At 41.3% G+C, this 26,091-nt stretch overlaps 1 protein-coding gene across 3 annotated transcripts in view; it reads right to left on the reverse strand.

Moving 5' to 3' along the window:
* DNAAF11 (dynein axonemal assembly factor 11) overlaps window positions 1-26,091 on the reverse strand; it is a 71,298-nt gene that overhangs the window by 29,927 nt on the left and 15,280 nt on the right. For all 3 annotated transcript variants that reach the window (XM_065902906.1, XM_065902905.1, XM_065902904.1), the window contains 5 exons: window positions 20,621-20,698; window positions 13,047-13,219; window positions 9,804-10,030; window positions 4,378-4,569; window positions 2,465-2,542 (listed from right to left, as the gene is read on the reverse strand). In XM_065902906.1, the coding sequence (XP_065758978.1) occupies window positions 2,465-2,542; window positions 4,378-4,569; window positions 9,804-10,030; window positions 13,047-13,115 (566 nt within the window). In that variant the 5' untranslated portion in view covers window positions 13,116-13,219; window positions 20,621-20,698. The remainder of the gene's footprint in view (window positions 1-2,464; window positions 2,543-4,377; window positions 4,570-9,803; window positions 10,031-13,046; window positions 13,220-20,620; window positions 20,699-26,091) is intronic.

Raw genomic sequence — 26,091 nt, forward strand, 5'->3', positions numbered from 1 at the left:
GATTGCTTATTGCCCCATTTTCCAGCTGCCAACTTAAACTCTCCCTTCATGTATCTCTCAGAAGGTAATTTCAGAGAGGTTTTCTGTACAGCCCATGGGGTCAGTCACAAAGAGTCAGACACGATTGAGTGACTCACTTTTTCTACGGCAGAGACAGTATACACCTCCCCACTGCCTGCTCCCACTTTACTCATGGTAACAGGACCCCTGATTTGAGTGATGAACAGGCTCTGCAGGGTGAAGACCACGTTCTCCAGCCTCCCTGGCTGCTGGGTGAGAGCATGTGCTTCAGTTCTGAAGGAAAACGTTCATCTTTCTAGGAGCTTTCCTTAAGAGGGGGACTGAGTGCCCTATCCCCGCTTTCCCCCGCTCTCTTCCGCTGAGTAGAAGAGGTGGGAGGTGGCCAAGAGATGACCATGGAGAGCACTCAGCGACATACTGCAACTGTCCAGGGAAGAGGAGGCTGACGTCCTCCGAGCGGGTGGCGAGGGGGTGAATGAGAAGGGGTGGGGTCCTGGCAATTCTGGAGGAAGAGCGCGTGGGCTCCCTGATAACACGAGGGAGAAAAGGATGGAGGATGAACCTGAGGTATTGCTCTTGACACCCAGTGGATGCTCACTCCCAAGCCAGAGGACGCCGACGGGCTCGTAGGCTGATGGGAAGTGGTCGTGGGCGTGGAAGCGAGGACATCTGCTCTAGTCAGGCCCAGCTCATGTCCACACAGGGTCTGAAGCAGCGAACTGAATACACAAGTCCCGAGCTCAGGAAAGAGATCAGCTCTGCTTGTGAGGAAGGAAAAAGTCTTTTCAGCCATGGGGTTTGGTGAGATCTTGAGAGGGTGGATGTTGAAAGAGAAGACAGTTGAGGAGTTGACCCCAGAGCTTTAGGAGACAAGACAGAAAGGAGCCCGCAAAGCAGAGGACGATGAGAAGGTAGGAGGGTCAAAGAATCAGGAGGAAGGGGAAGATGGTGCTTCGAGAAGGAAAGTAATGATCAGTTTGGTCAAATGTGTTACATCAAGCGCATGGCTGGGATTTGAAAAGATGTGACCGAATATAGAAATGTTGTAAATGCAGAATATAAAAATGATGGGACTGAAGAAGTTTCAGTGGTCTTACAAGGGGCACACAGAGTCCAGAGGGTTTCCTTCAAGCCCTGCTGTAGGTTGAAGAGCGACTGTCTCCCCACTAGATTTTTAAGTTTCGTGTAGGCAGAAATCTGTCATATTCACTTCTGCATCCCCAGGGCCTAGTATCATGTATTCATGCCTGCTGGATAAAGAAGATGTGTGTGTGTGTGTGTGTGTGTGTGTGTGTGTGTGTGTGTGGTGGGGTTGGGGTGAGATTACAAAGTTGATCATAAACACCACTAGACTTAGGCAAGCATAGGCAAGTCAGACACACCACCAGTGAGCTATGTGACCTTGTGTGAGTCATCCACCTCTCAGTTCAGGTTTTGGACCTATGAAGAAGAAATATCACCTGTCACATATGACTGCTGTGAAGAGTTAACGACACCCAAGAGTGATCAGGACCGTACCACCTCTATCATGGTAATGGCACAACAAATGAAATGGTCAAAGAAGACATTTTGAGTAATGAAATGAAGCCAGCAAGATTGACGTCACAGGCTTGTTGATCTATTTTGACTACAAAAGGCCTTCTCTGCCTGCTTTCTAGTTTTAATTTTAAAATAGCTAGATACTACTATGGGCTTCTCCAATATTTTGGCCACCTGATGCGAAGAGTCCACTCATTAGCAAAGACCCTGATTCTGGGAAAGACTGAAGGCAAAAGGAGAAGGGGCGGCAGAGGATGAGATGGTTACACAGCATCACCTGCTCAATGGAGGTGAATCTCAGCAAACTCTGGGAGACAGTGGAGGACAGAAGGAGTCTGGCGGGCTATGGTCTACGGGGTCACAAAGAAATGGACATGACTTAGTGACTGAACAACAACAAAAGATACTATTATACGTGAGGATTTCTAGTTGGAATATTTTTCCCTCTCATCAACTCTGCTGAGGAATTTAAATTAATTTCTTGTCTTAGCTCTAAAAAGTTCTGCAGATGAGTTCCAGAGTATGAAGTAGGTGTACAGACGATCAATATTCTCAGCTAGCTTGTTCATGGCAGAGTTTTAAAAGTTAAGAAACACAACAATGGAGCACTTGAAATTTTGGGGGGAAAATACTGTACATGGTCCAAAGTTTCAGGGGATACAGAAATAACTAAGATTTCCTTATATCTAGATCACTTTTTGTATGCCAAGAGAATGAAACGTAACATTATGTACTTGAAAACATAATGACGCTCTGCGTTTAAATACGTACAAAATGACATTTTCATTAGGTCCTTCTGGTTTACTAAGAGTGTTCGGATATCTGAGCAAACGTGTCCTTGAAGCCATGGTATGACCAATGCCACACGTTTTGAGTCTTCAAGTCTCCACCTGATCCCACTTACTTGGGTTCATTCACATTCAGGGCTCTCCCATCCTCGGTGACCAACATCCTCGGCGGCTTCACTTTCTTCTTCTTTTCACTTAGTATTGGGGGTGGGTGGGAACAAGGGGCAGAGGAGAGGAAAAAAATACACAAAGATAATATACAAGCAATTAATGTGTGAGACAGTTTCAGAAAAATTAATGGCGTATTTGTGAATACATCAATTCACTGTGATGAGGTCCATGGCTGGGAGCTGACAATTGAGCCAGATTTCTGTGTGATTATACCCATATCTATAAAGTGAAAATGTGACCAAGACAATTTGCCAGATCATTCGAATGGGGGAGAAAACTCCTTTTCATGAAATGGCCATGAATGTTTAAATGAGTCTATTTTATGCATGATTTACTCAGCTAACTATCAATTCTCCGTTTGTATATACAGCTTCTACTTTAGCTAAAATTACAGTTTTTAAAATGCCAAACAGAATCTATTTTATAGAAATAAAAATACCAGTACACAAAGATCTATGTGAAAGGATGCCTATCACAGCATCATCTGCAATGGCAAGATGCTGGAACCATTGTGAATGTCCATCAATGGAGGAATAATTGGACTGACTGTGGTACATTCACACTATGAGACATTTTGCATCTATTAAAAAAAAAATGTGTTCACTCTTTACTACCAGTCTAAAAAGTTACGGAAAAGTGTTGATGATGATTTAGTGAGAACAAACATATTAAATATAAGTCCATTTTGTTCTTAAAAAAGATCCCCAATCCCACATTTGCAGAAATCATTCATATGATTGTAGAGGTGGGCTGGACCCAAGCTTGCTAACTAACTCTCATTACCATGAAGGGTAGAGACAGGAGGAAGGTGAATGGAGTAAAGAGGAAAAATTCATGGAATAACATGAAAGAAAATGTAGGATGCAAATTATATTTATTTAAAACACTTGCAAAAAATACATAAAAACTTTAAAAAGGCATATATGGACAAGGTCTAGAAGATCAGATGGACAGATGTGTTAAAATGACAGAACTACAGGCAATTCTTTGTCTTAGACTTCTATTGTTCTTTTAATATAGATTTTGTGTCAGTTAACTTTATTTTGAAAGAGAAATTTATTCACTTTTTCTGCATCTGTAACTGGGTTGCCAGGTCCAATTAAGTTCATGTTTACATGAACTACACTGTTCTCCATAGTGAAGTGAAAGTCGCTCAGTCGTGTCTGACTCCTTGTGACCCCATGGACTGTATGTAGTCCATTGAATTCTCCAGGCCAGAATACTAGAGTGGGTAGCCTTTCTCTTCTCCAGGAGATCTTCCCAACCCAGGGATCGAACCCAGGTCTCCTGCATTGCAGGCGGATTCTTTACCAACTGAGCTACCAGGGGAGCCCTTGTTCTCCATGACACCGAACAATTAAGGGCTGCTGCTGCTGCTGCTAAGTTGCCTCAGTCGTGTCCGACTCTGTGTGACTCCATAGACGGCAGCCCACCAGGCTCCTCCGTCCATGGGATTTTCCAGGCAAGAGTACTGGAGTGGGGTGCCATTGCCTTCTCCGACCGTTAAGGGCAATCATCTCAGAAAGTCATTAGATGGGGTAGACACAGCACCTGAACTGAATGACTTGGAGGACTGGTATCTCTAAACCAGACCATACTATTTGACACGTTTAAAGTTGTTAAAAAGCAAGGGACATACAAACAAAACTCTACCTAAAATGCCATGATTCACAACAACCTTCTTTAGGTAGTCTAATATTAATAAATGTTAGTAGATACATGTCAACAAAAAGCTGAAATTAGGAAAAGCAAAGTCTGTGTGTGACAGCTAGCACAGATTTAACACAGATGATGGATAAAACAATGTGCAATCGAAAATATATTCTATCACTCTTGATGATAGGAAAAAATGGAATACCTTAATTTTTCTTGGTCTCTCCGTTGTTTTTCCATATGTCTCAGAGTTTCCAATCTAGATTCAGGAGTGTACAAAGAGGGCTTATTCCAGAATTCCAGGTCATCTTCTCTGTCATCTAATTTCTTTTCCTTACATTGCCCTTCTTGTATTTCTGGTGCCTGGATGTAGTCTTTACTCTCTTCAGAAGGTGGGCTAGGAACAAACACAGGACACATAAACACCAATAGTGGACATGTGAGTCTCATCCTGAACACTGCCCCTGAAATACCTTATATGTGTTTTTTTCAATGTATTATCTTCTTAGCTTTGAATAACAAAATGTGTCTGAGAGAAAGCCTATCCGAGTCAAGTTGGAGAAATGAGTGCCGGCACTGGGATAGGCCCACCTTACCCACCACCAGGAATGTTGCAGTAATCAGATTCAGGGGCTCAGAGCCTGGGCTGATAGGAGTCATCTGGGGAGCTTCACACACAGTGCAGACCTCTAGGCTCCCACCAGTCTATCCAGTCAGTTTGGAGGGGTGCCTAGGACTCTTGCTTTACAATATGTCATGGGAGGTTCTGATGGTCAGACAAACAGAGACCGGTGGGCCGTGGTAACCAACCCACTCTCAGTCCTGCACCCTTCAATTCCATCCTTCACACTGCTCCCAGAGGATTCTTTCTAAAAATCTTGATCATGTCTTCCGGGTTCTTTAGGGGCTTCCCTGGTGGCTCAGACAGTATAGAATCTGCCTGCAATGTGGGAGGCCTGGGTTCGATCCCTGGGTTGGGAAGATCCCCTGGAGGAGGGTATGGCAACCGACTCCAGCATTCTTGCCTGGAGAATCCCCATGGACAGAGAAGCCTGGCTCAAAGAGTCAGACGTGACTGAGCGACTAAGCACATTCCAGATTCTTTAATGATTCTCTATCTCTAAAATTCTTCTTTGGGCTATATCACATTGCCCATGGTATGGACTCTATTTACTCCATTTTTCATGGCTGACTTTGGGTTTTGTAGCTTTATATGGTATGGGCTTCCTTGGTGTCTTAGTGGTAAAGAATCCACCTACCAATGCAGGAGACACAGGTTTGATCCCTGGGTTGGGAAGATTCCCTGGAGAAAGAAATGGCAACTCACTCCAGTATTCTTGCCTGGGAAATCCCATGGACAGAGGAGCTTGGCAGGCTACAGTTCATGGGGTTCAAAGAGTCAGATGCAACTGAGTGACTAAACAACATCAATATGGGAATGCTCTTTTTTTCATTCATGTTTTACGGACTATCAGAGAATTAAATGAGTCTCCATAGGGCATCAAATAATTACTCTATGACGGTCAACATTCATTCAGCAAGGACTCAGCTAATATTTACTGAATGTCTTTCCGTGTGTCAGGCACCAGAGAGGAGACCGTTCCAGCAGAGAGAAGCAACAGGAGACTGTTCTAGCAGAGAGAAGGGACATTCGAGCAATACACAACGGGTATAGGCTCTCACCCCTCACCTCGCCCTAGAATTTGCACTGTTACAAAATGATATCAAATGAAAACATCGACAGGAAGCCTTTAGTACCAGGATGGCAAACAGTAAGTACTCATTAATTGTTAGATTTTGTTGTTGTTCTTGTTACTGAAATGAGATAACACAAAACGCTCATTTAGTTGATCTTCAAATAAGATGCTTTTTAAAAGGACAGACCAAAAATATGAAATTTAAAGAGTACAAACAGAATATACAGTAAAATTCTGCTGAAACACCCTATGTACTATAAAATGCAGCCAGACAGTTTAATAAGCAAAACAGTGCAAATTACTGAAAATAAATGCTTGCCATATAGCCATGGTTCTTTATGGTACTGAAAAAAAAAGGGAATCTATAATATTCTACAAGATTTTAGGTAACCATCACTGAAATCATTACTTTCATTCTCATTAAAAAATTTTGTTTGGCAAACAGACTCACAGACACAAAAAACCAAACTTATGGTAACCAGAGTGGAAAGGTGGGGCAGGGGATAAATTAGGAGTTCATGATTAACATATACACACTATTATATATAACACAGATCAACAAGGACCTACTGTGTAGCACAGGGAACCATATTCAATATGTGGTAATAACCTCTAATGGAAGAGAATCTGAAAAGGAATATATATATATAATATATATATATATTATATATATATATAAAATTGAATCACTCTGCTGTATACCTAAAACTAATACAACATTGTAAATCTGCTACACTTCAATTAAAAAATCGAAAGTAAAATATGGACAAGGTGAGTTTATTCTAGAAATACAAGGATGGTTTAATTTTTAAAAAAATCTCTCAATGTTAATTCAACACATCAACAGAAAAATATGCTTATCTCAACAGATACAGAAAAGGCATTTAACAAAAATCTAGCATCCACGATGATAAAAGCTTTTCATCAACTTGGAATAAAAGGAAACTAACTCAACTCTTCAAAAGCCTCACAGGACTCACTATACTTAATGATGACAAATGGGGAACATTCTTTTAAAAGTCAGGAACAAGATACAGATAACCATTCTTACTGCTGCTATTCCACTCCATACTGGAGGCTTAGCAGGTACCATAAAAAAAATAAAAAGCAGAGGTAGAACGATTGGAAATTTTTTTCAAGTTACTATTTATTTTTTTTAAATGTGTTTTTCTACATAGAAAATACAGGATGATCTACAGTCTAACTACTGCATCTTCTTAAAAAGTTCAGCAAGATTGCATGCATGCTAAATTGCTTCAGTTATGTCCAACTCTGTGTGACCCTGCAGACTGCAGCCCTTCAGGCTCCTCTGCCCATGGGATTCTCCAGGCAAGAATACTGGAGTGGGTAGCTGTTCCCTCCTCCAGGGGACCTTCTGACTCAGGGATTGAATTTGCGCCTCTCATGCCTCCTGTGTTAGCAGGCGGATTCTTTACCCCTAGTGCCACCAAGATTTCTTAATACTATTTGTCCCTATATACATCAGAAAGACCCAATAACAAATCTATCTTTAAAATCCCATTCTACAAGATATTTATAAGTAAATCTAATAAGAAATAGCATAAAACCTTTATAGAGAAAATTATAAGAACTTACTGAAGGACTCCGAAGGTCTAAATAAAGAGAGCTATTCCAAAATTCAGCAAGGAAAGAATCAATGTCCTGAAAATGTCAACTTTCCCCTTATGAACATATAAATTCAATGCAATTCCAATCAAAATTACACTAGTGATATGGGGGGAGTTTGAACGCCTGACTCTCAAATTCTCACAGAAGAGTAAAAAGAGACAAGAAGAATCAAGATGATTTTGAAACAGAAGAGTATCTCCCAGCAAAAATCAAGATTTATAGAAATTAAAACCATGTGCTAGTATTCCCATGGAAGAATCTAGGGAGCCCAGAAATGGGCCCATGAATCACTAGAGAAGGGAATATAATATGGGAGAAGAATGGCACTTTAATTAATGGGGCTGAAACAGACAATCCTGTGGGGGAAATGACTAGCACCCTACCCCACACTGTTGTCAAAAGTTAACCCCAGGATAGATAGATATGATACTGGGGTATTGAAAATTTTCATAAATAAGATCAAAATGTATAAAATAAGTTTAGCTACATTAATATGTCTAAATTCTAGAAAATAAAAGCACTTATCGAAATTAAAGACAAGTCACAGACAGACTGCAAGAAGGTATTTGCAAACCTCATAACCACTAAAGAATCTGCATCTAGAATATAAAAGAGCTATAAATTAGTAAGAAAAAACCTTACAACTTATTTAAGATAGGTGGAAGTCTTGAACAGAAGAAATCTAAATAGCTAATAAACATAAAAGAAGACATTTAAGATACTGAAACTCACTCTTAATTCTAGAAATGCAAATTAAAATGAGATGCTATTTAACAACCAACGTGATTGGCCAATGTTTTAAAAAATCACATTATCTACTGTTGACAAAAGATCAGGAACTCTCCAACACTGCTGATATAGGAGTTTAAGTTAGTACACTTTAAAAAACAATTGGGCAATGCATATAAAGTTGAAAAGATGTTTATAATTAATATGCAGCAATGTCACTGCTGAATATATACTACAGAAACTTCCGTACTTGCACAAGGAGACGTGTGCACCATTGTGTGAAAAAAATGAGAAATGGAAAACCACTTACACAGCCACCCAAAGAGGAATAGCTGCATCAGGGCTGGTCTCCAGCTGACCCTCCTCCTGCCTCCCCCCTCCCCCCCACTTCCTCCCTCCTTCCTTCCTATGTTCTCAAACTAGGGCCACACAGATCGCTGGAGTTGGTGCTTATTCTGATCTGTTGGGGCCAAAGAATTACTCACTGTCAAATATTTTGAATGCCCGCTCTGGGATAAACTGTGACTTATTCAGTGGATGGAATTTTATTCCACAGGTAAAATGAATGAACTCATCTTACATGTCTTCATATGCGTAAATCACAAAAACATAATACTGAATGAAAAACAAAGCTGTAGAAAGATATCATTCATGCTAAAGAAAAAGAAAAAAAACATAAAACTACTCCTGGTTAAGCAGTATTAAGTACTACATAATTATGTGGTAAATATATGACAATACAGTGGGATCGACATGATACCAAACACTACTAAAGTACTGACTTTAGAATGGTGGACACAGCAGGATGAAAGGGGGAGAGGGGTGGGGGAGGAACACTGAAGGAGCTTCTCTATCGATACTCTATTAAAAAAAAAGTTAAACATGCCAACTATTGACATTTAATATGTGTGGGTGATGGCACACACAATAGCTATAGCTGCCTATTTATTTTTTTTAACATTTATGTATATCTGAAATACATCATAATTACTATTTTCCCAAGTTTAAGAGATTCTGTTATCAAAATATTGAAAGATTTCATTGTATGGAATCAAATCAACTGACTACAGTTGCAATTCCCTTAAAATAAGCAAGCATGAAAAATTCATGTTTGTAAAAACGACCAATTAGGGGCATATTAATCACATTAAAAATGCATTCATTATATAATTCACAAAACAGAACATCTTATGCAACCAAAATTGCTCAATTTATAATAATGTGATTTGCATTTAACTTTTCTAAAATATTCCTACTTTATAAATCAAAGTACACCTGCTAATTCAGCTTTCCTGTGCATCTCTCAGAGAGATTTGTCTGAGGATAATTTTAGATGAGAATTAAAGCTGCTAGTTTGGAAAGGTCCCCCCCCATCAAAGGGAAGAAAGCCTCACAGAATGGTCACAAACAATGAGATGATCATACATGGTCTTCCCCAAAATTCACATCATAATTTATTCTTCAAGTCAATCATCTGGACTCTAAGTAGCACTGTAAACACCTTGGGAAGAAAACTTTTTAACCCAAGTTTTGCTTTTAACATAAGTTAACCAGAGAGTACACTCCGTTTACCTACAGGGGAGCACTGATGTCCGTGTACCAGTGTCCATCAGAGCCGGTGTGACTTCTCGCCATCTGGCCTTTGTTTTCCTCCTCCTTGAGTTTCCTCTGAGCCTCTTCCTTGTCCTTGGCTCGCTTAAGACAGTAAGCTTTCTCCTGCTCTCTGATTCGTTGTTCAACTGCTGCGAAGTTCTGCAATGCCTGAATCCTTTCTGAACGCTCGATTTCTTTACCATCCAACCACTGGAACAACAGCAACAACAAAAAAACAGCCAACAGTGCATCTATCCCAAAGTTGCAATTTGAATCAGCCCCAAGAGGACTTTACTTGCAAGACTAGAAATAATAAATAATGCACCTTAGTGATACGGAGTTGAAAGCAAAGTAATTAATGGGAAATATCACGAACTTTGATCTAAATCAGTGTTTTACCTCACACAATTAATACAGTTTACAAAGCATGTTTACTGGTAATAACAATAAATAGGTCTTCTGTGGAAACTGATTATTAATGACAAGCTCTCAAAATATATTAATTCTATAACTGCTCCTTGTGTTAAGAATTTTAGTATCTCAGGTGAAGTCCCAAATGCTCTCTATGAGAAAGGGCCTTGTATATTACCCAAAACTGAGCTCTAATGCAAATGGGCCCAGAACCAACCCACACCTTGATCTACCACTTGCCGCCTTCAGAACAGTGAGATAAATTCCTGATGTTCAAGCTACCCTGTTTGCAGAACTTTGTTATCACAGCCCTAGGAAATAAGACATCTGTTAGGACAACTCTGGTCAAAGTAGATAACAAGCTTTCAGTGAAATGGTATGCACTGATGAATCTATTTGCAGCGAAGACGTACAGAATGTACTTGCGGACACGCTGGGGGAAGGCAAGGGTGGGATGGACTGAGTGAGTAGCATTGACACTCATACACTACCGTGTGTATACACACCACGCGTGAAACAGGCAGCTAGTGGGCAGCTGCTGAAGGGCACCGGGAGCTCAGCTCGGAGCTCTGTGATGACCCAGGGGGGCGGGAAGGGCCGGGGCAGGGAGGCCCACGAGGGCGGGGATATGACTGATTCACGGGCTTGCATGGCAGAAAGGAACACAACATTGTAAAGCAACTTCCCCCCAATTAAAAGAAAAAAGATCCTGAAGTTTATCAGCCTGTTTTTAAATACTAGTAAACACATTTATGAGTACCATTCTTCAAAGAGAGGCTGTTGCCTATTGTAGCAGCTGAATCACAACAGTCTTTCTGAAAGGACAGACTTGACCTGAGACCTGTACATTACCCCAGAGAGGAGCAGGGAGTGTGGTTATTGTGAGAATGGTGGGCTTTTAGGTTCAAATCCCACTGGGCCACTTGCCAGGTATGTCACCTTAAACAAGGAGCCCCAGCTTTCCAAGGCCAGGCTTCCTCATCTCAGGATGCTTCTGATCACCTCCCGGCAAGGGTCCAGGAGCATCAGCGATGCTGTGTCCCAAGCCCCAGGAACAGCCCTGACCCGTGATTCAGGCTCCTGTCTGAGGGCTCACACACCCCTAGCCCGACACTGCTGGGCTGACCAGGCCCAGCTGGGATGACGGTCCCACACCCTTCCAGGGACATGGCATATAGCATCCCTGTCTCTAAAATTCTGCTTCTCATCAGTTCATTTTTTCAGGAAGTGCTTGTACAATGATGACTGGCCTGGACGATGTCTGAGCTACTATATCACTCATTCTAAATATATGTTCTATATTCAATTATCTGAGTTGTTCATTCTTTTAATCAAAGACATTTTACACTAGAAAAAAAAATGTATTCTATTAATCCAGCAATTTTGCCTACACAGAAGACAGCAGTCTAAACACAAATGCCCTCTGAGGATGGAGGACAAGGCCTGGGAGAAAGCCAGGACCTCCACACGGTCTCTGTGCAGAGGCAAAATGCTGCTCCCGCTGCTGGGGGCACAGGTCACCAAGACGATGTGACTGCGAGCTGGACCTGGGCGATCACAGGCTCCTCACCCCGCCCCTGTCCTGGAAGGTAGGCTCTGCTCATCGTTCCTACACTAGGAGCTGTTCTGGGCTGCAGCATTGACAGTGGAAGGTTCTGTTGAGACCCTCTGGACTGAACCCAGTTAAGGCCTCTCTACAAACCTGTGAGATTCTACCTGGTGGGTGCAGACCTCTACTCATCTTATTGCCCAGAACAAGCTCAGTAAGGAAGCTTCCTTGCTTATGAGACCTGCCGCCTGCCAGTCTGTCTTGGAGAGGCCGCCCCTTTCTCTGGCCTCTCCTTGCCCTCTGTGTATGGAGGCCTGTTCCACACTTCACCGGAGAAGTCTCGAGGTTTCAGACCAACACATGCAGGTCAGGAGCTCTTGGAGTTATTAACACATGAGCATTAATAGTGCTATTTAAATATTCTCGGGTGTAGGATTTCCCTAGAAACCGTGTGTTGTTTCCTGGTTTGCAGAAATATCAGATATGGGGAGATGCGGCAGAAGAAATTAAAACGTAGAGTAGCAGTTCTCGAATGAGGTCCCTGGACCGGTGGCATCAGAGTCACTCAAGAGCCTGTTCCAAATGCAAACTTTTGGGTGCCCATCAGACCTACTGAGTGGGGTACTCAGGCAGGGGGACGGCGGCAGAGAGGGGGCAGTGAACATGAACCCCGTCTAAGCATTCCAAAGCACACGAGAGCCTGAGAATTCACACAGCAAGTGAGTTAATAAAAAGCAATAGCCTAAAAGAAAAAGGCACAGGAGTTTAAGAGTATGAACTCACTCAGATGTGTCCAGTTCTGTGCAACCACATCGACCGTAGCCCACCCAGGCTCCTCTGTCCATGGGATTCTCCAGGCAAGAATAATGGAGTGGGTTGCTATTTCCTCCTCCAGGGGATCTTCCTGACCCAGGGATGGAGCCCACACATCCACCTCAAAGGCCCTAAGCTTTTGGTGAGCTCTTAGTAATAAAGGATGCCCTCTATAACAATGACTTGAACCCATCAAGAAAGTTCAATTCAACTCTGTGTGATCTGAATGAGAAAGGAGAAAAATATGCCCATTTATTTTTCCAAACTTTATTAGAGTTATTAAAAAAATTTTGAAAGTTTAGTGAGCCAAAGAATTCGTTTTGATTTTTCTGGACTATTCCATTCTCTAAAACAACACATTCTCTGAAAACGCTGGGAATAAATCAGGAATCAGTGTGTAGTTGCTTCTTTTCATTTTTTCCGAGAATTTCGTATCATGGAGATAAAGCGTACCTTTAGCTGCTGAAGAGTTGCCACCACGAACTGTCTGTAGCCGTCAAAGTCAGCACAGGGGTTTCCCATGAGGAACAGCTCCTTCAGGTGGATGTTGTCTCGAAGGGTTTTAACACTGCTCAGCTCCCCGATGAAATTCACCGTCAGGTCAAGCTTTGTCAGCCCTTCACAGCCTGGTGGGAGAAAGGAAGAGAAAACAAAGCCCAGAAAGTCACCCCGGTAGTAAAACATGCACAGAAGAAACATCACAGAAGAAACATCTGCAGGTTCTGGAAGCCTGTTCACTAACTGCACTGCCGACCAAGGACGGGGTGGGGAGGCGGGCGGGGGGCGTTCAGGAGGGAGGGGACACATGCGTGACTGTGGCCGATTCATGTTGATGCACGGCAAAAACTATCACAAAGTTGTAATTATCCTCCAATTAAAACAAATAAAAATTTTCAATGTTAAAAAAAATGGCTTAGTCTTGATTCACTTTTCTGGGTCTCCCTTTACTTTCAATCCCTGAGTCCCTCAGGTCGAAGGAAATCCTCTTCGTGCCCACATCTGCAAACTCTGGGCTGTTGGCATTTGGGTTCGGTTACTAACTGGGGTGAAGAAGGTCAGGTGTGAGCTGCTGCTGTGGGGGTGCTGCGTCAGAACAAAGGCCCCTTTCGGGGAGGCACTGGAATCTGTGGGCCTGAGAATTTTACCAGGTAAAGGGGTTAGGACTCATCTCAATGCAAAGGGTGATGGCAGGAATTCGCCCAAAGAGAAGGCATTCCATAAAATCAAGCCTCAGAATTCATCTTTATAAAATCCCCAAAGAGACACAATGGCTCCAAGATCACCACGCACTGAACCGAAGATGTCAACAAATGCAACAAAAAGGAGTGTGGTCCTCAGAGGGATGACAGAAAAAAGGACAAGTCACTGAGCAGACTGTAGTAAATGTGACCCACCCAACTTTATTACAGAGATAGCCAGATGATATACAAATCTGAATCAATTCCAAGTTTGAATTGACTCCCCTCATCTGAATTCCATGAGCACTTGGTAGTTAGGAGTGTAGACCTTGGAATTTGACAGACCTGAGTTCAAGTCCTAACTCTGACACGTCCTTACTGTGTGACTTTGCAAAAGTCACAAGCCTCAGTCTTCTCATCTGCAGTTATAATAGTATTGGCACCTGGTTCAGAACTCCTTGTGAAAACAATAAAAGATGATTCGTGTGAAGTACTTAGCACAGTGCCTGCCAGTTAGGAAGCTTTGATAACCATGAGCTAGGATGAGAACCAGCCCAGCGAGCACCTGTCTGGTTCTCACGTGGCTTCTTAGCACATGTGCCTACAGGGAAACGGGGACACTTAGTTTCCATGGGCAGTGAGTTTACCGTTTCTCACTACCAGCCAAAGAAGAGCTGACCTTGTTTCTACGGCGGCCCTGTGGGAGAGGTTCACATAAGGCTGTCTCCCCCGTGACCGGCTCACGGGTGCTGGATTAATATGGCAGATTTGGTAGGCATCAGTATCTAGAGAACCATCGCCAGCTGACAACCCACTTCTACCTTGCTCTGTGCTCATTTCTTCAAACTTCTACATACTCCACTTTTCCTACAGGCTTCCTGATAATACACTGCTTTTCTGTCATTGTTTTGCAGCTATATAACTTAGGGCAAACTTTGGTTCCTGATATCTTATGTTAACTTCACCAATATGAACCAGATTGGTTCTGAATTCAACCAGAATTCAGGTTGGTTCATAGCTCTGCAATCATGTCGCCGATGGCAAGGTGGTTCTCATTTCTAAAGGCTGTATGATGGAGCCAATCTCGCTGAATGACAGTGTTCTCGCCCCCTTACTGATCCTAGCACCTGTCTCCACCTTGTCTAGAATCCCACGTGTCCCTCCTCTCTCGTCATACCCAAAGCCAGTCTCTTCCAAATAAGTTAGTTCTAACTTAGCGCTTCCAGATATAGGTTCTTACCCTCTATTCATCCATCCATCTATTTAGGAGTTACTGGGTACCTATGTATAAGTTGCTGACCCAGGTCTTCAGGATAAAGTGATAAAAAAATACCCATGATATTTCACTTTAAGCTTATGTGCAGTGTGGAGAAAAAGAAGAGAATTGCAGGAAAAGAAAATTTAATACGCAAAGGCACCAAGAAGTGAACCTAGAGAGGTAGGCAGAACTCAGAGGTAGGCAATGCCCACTGAGACATCACAAGTCACCTTGACTCTACATTCACTGTTCTTCTATCTCAATCCCCATGAACTCCGCCCATAGTAGCTGGCCTCTACCCCCAACACTCTACTCTTCTAGTAGACTTGCTCCTCTAAAGGTGACCAAAGACCGTCCTGCTGACAGATCTAATAGACCCTCTTCAACACACTATGTCACTCAAAGAGTCTGCTGCATATGGTGGGATTGACCATGGACTGTCCCTTAAATCCCCCAAGTGTCTTGAAACAGGGACACTACTCTCTCCTTGTTCTCCTTTATAATGTCATCTATTCCTCTTGATCTTTTACAGGCTTTTCCACCCCATCAGTGGTGATATAACCCAGATTTCCATCAATGACCCAATACTCCCCTCTCCTTATGGTCCTGATGACAATAGTCATGTTCACTGGTTTTACTAACCCCAGATTCCAATGACTCCCAAACAAGAAATCTGTATCTGACCATCCAACTGAACACCACACTCCTGTTTCTACATGTCTGCAAGACATTCCACATTCAACACATCCAGACTGAATTCTCCACATTTTCTTTCACTTTCAACTCCTCAAAACAATTTTTCTGCCTTCTTTATGTCTAGATGTTATTGATGTCATCAACATTCTGTATCAGACATGATTTGTTTCAGTTTGTATCTGACTATATCACTTTGACTTTTAAAGCTGTGTGTTGTATTAATAAGGTAAAATATGAATTATTAAAAAGATGAATACCTAAAATACACAAGAACAACTCAATACTTTTATATATTTGAGATTCAGCTACACAGGTGAAGGAAACTCAGTAACTTCTTATCTTCAAAACTGAATTTTTAATATATTGGCAAGGTTATCATACAAAAAATTTTTTTTCAGCATTCTACCTATCAATACATAAAACAGGCTCTTAAAAGTTTCTTTTTCCGCTTGATCCAGAATTTCATTGGGGAGGAAAAGGTCCTGGTCAAATACATCAACTGGGAACAGGTAATTTGTACAAAACTGTTTAGAACAGTTCTATTCACAAGAGCAAACATAATTAAAAACACCTCCAGTGCCAAACAATAAACAGTTATTTAAAACACATCAATATACTTGATAATTCAGTCATTAAATCATAATAATGTGAACTCAGTCACCATATGAAGAATAAATATGAAACTAAACAAATAAATATAATTAAGTTTATATCTCTGTGCCTGTATGTTTCTTTATATTAGCAAAAAAAAAAAAAGTTAGATGGATTTTGTGAAGTGTAAAGGATATATCTGGGGGAGTCTGACTTAAGATACAGGTTGCCTGGTATTTCTTAAGTTTACTTCGGGACACTTGAGAGATATTTTAACTATATTTTCTTCCATATAAGAAAAGACTGACATTTGGAAGACTCCAACAAACTAAAAACTTCAGATAATTTTTGAATTTTGCTGTAATTTTGTAAATGCAGAACCCTCCAAATGTTCATTATGTTTTTCAAAGTGATGAATCTTAATTTTTCTTCTGCTAGGCTTACACATAAGCAATTAAGCCACATCTGCCGTTTGAAAGAACAATTCCTGCTGAACTAGCCAGCCAGAGAAAATCTCCTCTTCGGAGTTAGGGTAACCCTGCCTTCAACTGTGTCCCACGCTTTATCCTCTGTGCTGAGAAGATCCAGCTCAGCGGCCCACAGGGGTCTGAATGTCACTGAAACCAACACGGTGATTTCCGAAGGGGGAGAGCTGGCACTCACAGAAGCCCCTCCCATCTTCCCAGGTTAGGGTAGGTAAGGAGGAGCGATGGAAAAAAAATAGGCACTTGATTCTATCCTGGTGAATCCACAACAAGAGAAAAAAGAAAGAGGGATACAGCTATGGTTTGCCATCCAGCAAAATGAACAAACAAAAATCCAGCTTACGTTTAAGATTACACTGAGATTGACTCAAGTAGGTGAGCTGAGTATATACACCCTCCTCTCTACCTCAAACATTTAAATCAAACAAAAAGTACACATTTGCCAAAAGATAAGGCATCCATCCCTCCCTACTGCTCAGCTCCCCAGGCAACCCTGAGCCCAGTGCATCTGTATTAGAGCTGGAAGGCAGAACACCAAAGGAGGACGTGTCCACTGCGGACCAAGCTCCCAAAGCTCAAAGACAACAGTGACAATGCTGCCCTCTAGTGTTCTGTGGCCAACACACACTGCAAAGCCCAGCACTCCGCACCTCCTTTCGGATTCTTTGCTAAGGAAAAGAACAAGCCCTGGACAAGCCAACTGAGAGTGAGAGTTTAAATTCTTTCTCTGACATCGTAGACTGACACGTCACTACTACAGAACATAGATATAAGACAGATTTTGTTATCTCATGCGTTCACATGAGACTATGGTAACCAGGCTGGAGAGTGGTATCTGAGAGGGAGCTAAGGCAGAAAGATGCCAGTGATGAAAAGAACCATCTCAGCTCCAGCACTGATGATGGTTTGGGGGCTTTCTTAGTGATGATGCTGCAGGTTTTGAGGATGAACATTAAAAATGTATGACAAATATTTATGTCTTTATTGATATACAACCTCGATGGCCACTGAAATACCAATGTCGACACTGTGAGACAAATAGGCTAAAGTCCAACACAACCTAAGTAATGTCCTCCTAATTTTAGCCCTTGGCAGGTGGGAGTGGGGTGGGTAGAGCAGCTTGCCTGCTCCATGCCCCTGCCCGCTTGCGGAGTCCACGTGGTGCTGCCAGCCAGGCAAGAGGCTGGATGTGTAAACACAGCCTCACAACTGCAGAGTGAGCCCACACAAGCACCTAATCAACCAAAGCCTTTGCGGTTTCAGCAGACACTGGGTGGTACTGGACGCTGAGTGGGAAAAATAACAGCACAAAATAGAAGTCTGCGAAGTGTAAAACAGGAAACCTCCCAGAACGTAGAGCAATACGACAACGCGGTTTAAATAAGGAACATAGGGGAAGCGACGTGGAAGATCAACCTAGTAGGACGTTCTACTAGATTAAAGGAAGTTTTAGGGGAGATCAGAGAAAACAGGGGATGGACATGCCTGTTTCCTGGGTTGTGGTGATGGTTTCACATGTGTGTGCATAGGTCCAAACTCAACAAACTGTATACATTAAACATGTGCAGGTTTCTGTACATCAATTAAACCTCAATAAAGTTATTGAAGAAGAAAGAACCCATTGGGTTCCAAGGAACACCAATGAGGAAGTTGACAAGAAAACCCACAAAGTGGGAGAAGATATCAACAAATCATTTATTTGATTGGACTCCAGCATTCAAAACATAAAAATAAGTCTTACAATTCAACAGTCAAACAACAAATAAGCTGGTTAGAAAATGGGCAAAGATTTTGAATAAAGAAGATTTCGCCAAAGAAGATACACAAACGGCCAATAAGCACATTTTTAAAAATGCCCAAACTCATTAGTCATTAGGCGAATGCAAATCAGAACAACAATGAGATACCACTCCACACCCACTAGGATGACTACTACAAAAATAAATAAATAAAAGCAGAAAATGACAAGTGTTTGTCAGGATGGAGCCCTCATAAATTGCTAGTGGGAGTGGCAAATGGTGTGACTGCTTTGGAAAACATTTGGCAGTTCCTGAAAATAGAATTAAGCACAGAGTCACCATATGACCCAGGAATTCCATTCCTAGGTATACTAAACTAACAGAAAACATAAGTTTATGCAAAAACTTGTACATTAATGTTCACAGAGGCTATACTCACAATAACCAAAAAGTGGACACAACTCAAACATGCATCAGCTAATGAACAGGTAAACAAAATGAGGTGTATCTATATTGGAATATTACTGAATATCATTATTATTATTATTTGTAATACTATTATCATTATTGGAATATTGTTTAGCCCTTAAAAGGATTAAGTACAGATGCATCCTACAATATGGATGGACCTTGGACACATTAGGCTAAGAAGTCAGAAGACCAAATATTGTCCATATATTGTTTGATTCCACTTACAGGACATGTACAGGATGGGAAAATCTATGGAGACAGAAAGCAGATTAGGGGTTGTTAGGGGCTGGGATAGGAGGTGAATGGGGAGTGAATGCTAATGAATATGGGGATTTCTTTGGGGGTGATGAAAATGTTCCAGAATTAGATAGTGATGATGGGTCCACAACCTTGCAAATATACTAAAAATCACTGAATCATGTATTTTCAGTGAATTTTAAGTTGTTCAGCCGCTAAGTCATGTCTGCCTCTGTGACCCCATAGACTGTTACGTAAATTATATCTCAAATTTCAAAGTACTAAATGGTTCAAATATTTCCATTTGAAAACATTTACATGATAAATCTGAAGTACATTAGAGAGATTAAATGTAAAGAATGAAATGACTATACTTAGAACTTTGATGGAATATATCTGTATTCAGAAATCATAAAGAAGAAAACGACTGATAAATTGGACTATACCCATTTCAAAAATAAGACTTCTGAACAATACCAGCATCTTGATTGAAACAAAAGTAGCAGGCTCAAGAGAAAAGATTTATAACATATATAACGAGGTATTAATATCTGGAATGTATAAGAGTACATGAAGAAAAATCAGTAGGAAAAAAAGCCAAGTTATGAAACAGTTATTCACATAAGAAAAAATACAAATATTCAATAAACATCTGAAAGGTTATATGGAAGATCAATAATAATAAGTGAAGTACAAATTTTAAAATTTGCTAGAGAACAATATCTTCTGATCACTAAGAAAAGATAGCTTATAAAAAGCATTAGTGAACCTGGGGGGAAAATGGGTATTCACATTGAACACCAATACAAGTGGAAATCAATGCAACCTTCTTGGAGAACAATATTTTCCAAAAGTATGCATGTTAAAACCAAGGAATTCTAAGAATCTACCCTAGAAAAAAATTTACACATGTACACAGAGTGCAAAACGCTGGAACCATCTAAGTGTCCATCTGCAGATTAGCGGCTGGACAACTCAGTCTACAATCGTTCCATCATCCAGGGCTCCCCACCTTTCCTGGATATCAGAAAAACAAGGCAATTTCATGGAAGAAATTCATTTTGAAAACAATATTCATAGTATGATCCCATTGATACAAAGCAAAATGTAGTAACACCACCTTCTATACACCAGAAGGTTAATACTACTGATTCAGGGAAGGAAGCTGGGTTAGGAAGGGGCCAAGGGGACTTCCACTGTTGAATTTATGTATCTTACTATCATCTGATTTTTTCCAACGAGAATGACAAATATAAGACTGAGGTAAAAATGTTAATTTGAAAAGTCTACCTATTGTTTAAGCAATACTGTTATATCTAATTTTAAGTATCAATTTTAATTAATAAATAAATTATTAGAAGAAAGTTCTTACCTTCTAGATTTTCAATTTTTTCGATGTTGTTTAAAGCCAAATTCAAATATTCAAGTTTCTTGAGTTTGCTAACATTTTCTGAAACATACAAATAATGGAATTAGTTAACTTTCAAGATAAAAGACATTTTTACATAATCTGTTATGAAAATGACAACAAGAGTCTAAGAATCATTATGGTTATCCAAAATCATGTTGCTTTTCCAAACCTGTATCTGTACATCAGACATGGCTGGTTGCCTACTCAGCATCCATTTCTCCCTCTCTTCTTCCCGAGGGAACCCAATTCTGCTCATGTCTCTGCTCAGTCCTAACTCTGGGGTTAGGCTTAACCACGCAGGCCAAGTGCATGGCAATCCCATGTTCCTTGGTAGCGACAGCTCGGGAGCCCAGGCCGAGTCGTCCTGCCCAGGGCAGTCTCCTGGCAACTGTGGTAGAGGGCAGGGCGTGCGCAGCCTGTGCTCCTGATCAGATGAGAGGCAACGGCCTGTGTTTCATGCTTGTGAATTTCCTTTTTCTTTTTCCTGTGTGTGTGCTCAGTTGCTCAGTCTTGTCTGACTCTTTGCGACCCTCTGGATTGCAGCCTGCCAGGCTCCTCTGTCCATGGGATTTTCCAGGCGAGAATGGAAACACTATCTTTACTGACTCACAGTCATCTTGCAAAGCTGAAGGAATCAGCTATAGGATGAAGCCCACAGTGGCTGGTGCAGCAGAGAGAAGGAACTGGAGATTGGCCTGTCTCTAGAGTTAATAGTTGGGTTGTAGGACAGATTTCCTTACTGCTAAGTCATCTTGAGTTGTGTTTTCCTGTGCTTGAAGTCAAAATCATTCTGATATAGGATTATGGTTTTAAATAAATATGCAAGCCCATATAGGCAAAGCAAAAGCATAAATAAGTCAAGGGATCATTCTAGGATGGGGCCCTTTAAAAACAGCTTAAATAATACCATAGCTTACACTGCTGGGTGCTTATTACAAGCCATACAATTTTCTAAGCATTCTGCATATTATCTCATTTAATCTTCCTAATAACCCTATGAAGTAAAAACTACTGCTGTCTCCCTTATACAAATGAGAACATCAAGGTGCAGAAAATTAATCCAGTTATTCAAGGTTAAGTGGCAAAGCCAGGAAATCTGACTGCAGAGTCTGGCACTAAATCATTACATTGCACTTTTAAAGGAGAGTCCTTTCTAAGACAACATGAATACAGAAAACCCTGCTAAGAAACATGCATCAGGGCAGGTTCACTTAACACTTCCTCTGCACCATTTTCCAGGGATATTATGACAGTCAAATATGATGATTTATAACCATCACCTTTATCATCATCAATATTCATCTAAAATTTATAAATATCACATATTTGGTTCCATTGACCTGAAAATAAAAATTTACCTCTTTGAGCCTCAGTTTACTCATTTTTTTAAATGAGGATTTTTGAACAAAAAGCTTCTCTCAGCAATTATACCATTCTAAGCGATACTGATGCTGACAAGAGTTCCAAATCAATATCCGAGTATTTGATCATCAGAGATTTGTAGAGCTCTAGGTGCCAAAGATTATAATAGAGTGTCTAGTCCATACCCCAAACAGAAATACACATAGTTATCATTGTTAAAACTGCACAATAAAATACCTTTCCTTCTCCATTTTTGTTATATGTATAACCCTCTAAATGCTAAACTATATAATCTCTAAATGCTAACTGGTAGAAGAAAAGTTAAGATTTGTTTTGTGAGGGTTTTCTAAATTAAATCAAGGACAATGGGCCAAATTGGTCAGAAAAAAAAAAAAAATCTCTATAAGGAAAAATATACAGAGCTTCCTGGGTACCTGGAACAGGGGGTTACTGTTCTAGACCAAACCATCCTGGGATCAGTTCCCATGCAAAGGCTATATAAAACCAGACCTACAAACCCATCCCCAGGAGCTGAGTGTGGCTCAGATCATGAACTCCTCATTGCAAAATTGAGACTTAAATTGAAGAAAGTATGGACAACCACCACTAGACCATTCATGTATGATCTAAATCAAATCCCTTATGACTATACAGTGGAAGTAACAAATAGATTCGAAGGATTAGATCTGATAGAGTACCTGAGGAACTATGAACAGAGGTTCATAAGATTGCACAGGAGGTAGTGATTAAAACCATCCCCAAGAAGAAGAAATGCAAATAGGCAATATGGTTGTCTGAGGAAGCCTTACAAATTGCTGAGAAAAGAAGAGAAGTGAAAGGCAAAGGAGGAAAGGAAAGATATACCCATTTGAATGAAGAGTTCCAAAGAATAGCAAGGAGAGATAAGAAAGCCTTCCTCAGTGATCAGTGGGAAGAAATAGAGGAAAACAATAGAATGGGAAAGACTAGACATCTCTTCAAGAAAATTAGAGATACCAAGGGAACATTTCATGCAAAGATGGGCACAATAAAGGACAGAAACAGAATGGACTTAACAGAAGCAGAAGATATTAAGAAGAGGTGGCAAGAATACACAGAATTATACAAAAAAGATCTTCATGACCCAGATAACCATGATGGTGTGATCACTCACCTAGAGCCAGACATCCTGGAATTCAAAATCAAGTGGGTCTTAAGAAGCATCACTACAAACAAAGCTAGTAGAGTGATGGAATTCCAGCTGAGCCATTCCAAGTCCTAAAAAATGATGCTGTGAAAGTGCTACACTCAATATGCCAGCAGATTCAGAAAACTCAGCGGTGGCTACAGGACTACAAAAGGTTAGTTCATATTCCAGTCCCAAAGAAACACAATGCCAAAGAATGTTCAAAATACTGCACAATTGCACTCATCTCACACGCTAGCAAAATAATGCTCAAAATTCTCCAAGTGAGGCTTCAACAGTACGTGAACTGAAGAACCTCCAGATGTTCAAGCTGGATTTAGAAAAGTCAGAGATCAAATTGCCAACATCCACTGGATCATAGAAAAGGCAAGAAAATTCCAGAAAAAGATCTACTTCTGTTTCATTGACTATGCTAAAGTCTTTGAGTGTGTGAATCACAACAAACTGTGGAAAATTCTTCAAGAGATGGGAATACCAGACCACCTGATCTGCCTCCTGAGAAATGTATATTCAGGTCAAGAAGTAACAGTTAGAATTGGATATGGAACAACAGACTGGTTCCAAATTGAGAAAGGAGTATGTCAAGGCTGTATACTGTCACCTTGCTTACTTAACTTATATGCAGATTTCAGTTCAGTTCAGTTGCTCAGTCATGTCTGACTCTTTGTGACCCCATGGGCTGCAGCACGCTAGGCCTCCCTGTCCATCACCAACTCCTGGAGTTTACCCAAACTCAAGTCAATTGAGTCAGTGATGCCATCCAACCATCTCATCCTTTGTCATCCCCTTTTCCTCCCACCTTCAATCTTTCCCAGCATCAGGGTCTTTTCAAATGAGTCAGCTCTTCACATCAGGTGGCCCAAGTATTGGGAGCTTCAGCTTCAACATTAGTCCTTCCAATGAATACCCAGGACTGATCTCCTTTAGGATGGACTGGTTGGATCTCCTTGCAGTCCGAGGGACTCTCAAGAGTCTTCTCCAACACCACAGTTCAAAAGCATCAGTTCTTTGGTGCTCAGCTTTCTTTATAGTCCAATTCTCACATCCATACACGACTATTGGAAAAACCATAGCCTTGACTAGACTGACTTTTGTTGGCAAAGTAATGCTTATTTAACTTATATGCAGAGTACATCATGTGAAATGCTGGGCTGGATGAAGCACAAGCTGGAATCAAGATTTTCGGGAGAAATATCAATAACCTCAGATAAGCAGATGATGCCACCCTTATGGCAGAAAGCAAGGAGGGTGAAAGTGATGAAAGTGAAAGAGGAGAGTGAAAAAGCTGACTTAAAACTCAACATTCAAAAAACTAAGATCATGGCATCTGGTCCCATCACTTCATGGCAAACAGATGGGGAACCAATGGAAACAGTGGCAGATTTTATTTTCTTGGAGTCCAAAATCACTGCAAATGGTGACTGCACCCATGAAATTAAAAGAAGCTTGCTCCTTGGAAGTAAAGTTATGACAAACCTAGATAGCATATTAAAAAGCAGAGACATACTTTCCCAACAAAGATCCATGTAGTCAAAACTATGGTTTTTCCAGTAGTCATGTATGGATGTGAGAGTTGGACCATAAAGAAAGCTGAGTGCCAAAGAACGATGCTTTTGAACTGTAGTGTTGGAGAAGACTCTGAAGAGTCCCTTGAACTTCAAGGAGATCAAAACAGTCAATTCTAAAAGAAATCAGTTCTGAATATTCATTGGAAGGACTGATGCTGAAGCTGAAACTCCAGTACTCTGGCCACCGGATGCGAAGAACTGACTCACTGGAAAAGACCCTAACTCTGGGAAAGTCTGAAGGCAGGAAGAGTAGGGGATGACAGAGGATGAGATGGTTGGACAGCATCACTTACTCAATGGACACGAGTCTGAGAAAACTCCAGGAGTTGGCAATGGACAGGGAAGCCTGGTGTGCTGCGGTCTATGGGGTCACAAAGAATCAGACACGACTGAGCGACTAAACTGAACAAACCCATCCCCCATTTCAGGCCGCCCTGAGGCTTTCAACTTCTGGCCAGGGCTGAGGCTCATGGGGAACCTGTGACCAATGGAGATTCTGGGAGCGCATCCTCTCAGGCTCTGAGTCAGTAAGTCTGGGGTGAGGCCCTGGCCCCATTTTAACAGACCCTGGACAGTCCTCAGGTGACCTCTGGAGCCACATCAAGCAGAACCTACACCCCACCCCACCGCCAGCCCTCCTGGAGCTCCCAGGGAAGAACAGAGCTTCAGCAAAGGCAAGTGTTTTGCAAACTGCTCCCTCTAGGGCCCAAGAGCATGTCTGAATCCTCCAGAAACAGTTTTACTTGCTAAATAAGCACCTAAACGCCTATGGGTGGAGTTGTGCTGAAAAATCCCATTATTAGGATTTAAAAGCGTGTTTAATTTAAGAATACTTCGGAAGCAAAAATTCAAGCTTTCTCACAGCTCTGAAAAGGACTGAAATACTATGCTGCTAATTAGTAATTGTGACGGACCCAGCTGTGGAGATGAAGATTTCGGGAACTCTTTTAGAGAGGCACAATTAGGACAACTCTCTAATGCCCTCGTGATAAAAGCGGGTAGTTTTCTGTAACAGCCCTTTTAGTGGGACAATGTGCCAGAGTTTCTAATTTCTGGTAAAGTACAAGATGCCAAAAATAAGTATCTGAAGGAATACAATGAATTTTAATAAACCTTCAAAAAGTATGCAAATTCTAGACTTTTTGTTTCCCTAGAGCCCATTTTTGGTTATCCACTAAGCTTTAGGCGACTGACTACATCACCAGAGCTTCTAACCACAGTGATGCTACCACTGGGGGCCAGACACTTCTTCCTTGTAGGTGGCGAGGGGGTCCGGCAGAAAGCTAAGCACATTGTTTCGTGCAGCTCTGATACCG

Source organism: Muntiacus reevesi, chromosome 12, assembly GCF_963930625.1.
Source record: "Muntiacus reevesi chromosome 12, mMunRee1.1, whole genome shotgun sequence".
NCBI lineage: Eukaryota > Metazoa > Chordata > Mammalia > Artiodactyla > Cervidae > Muntiacus > Muntiacus reevesi.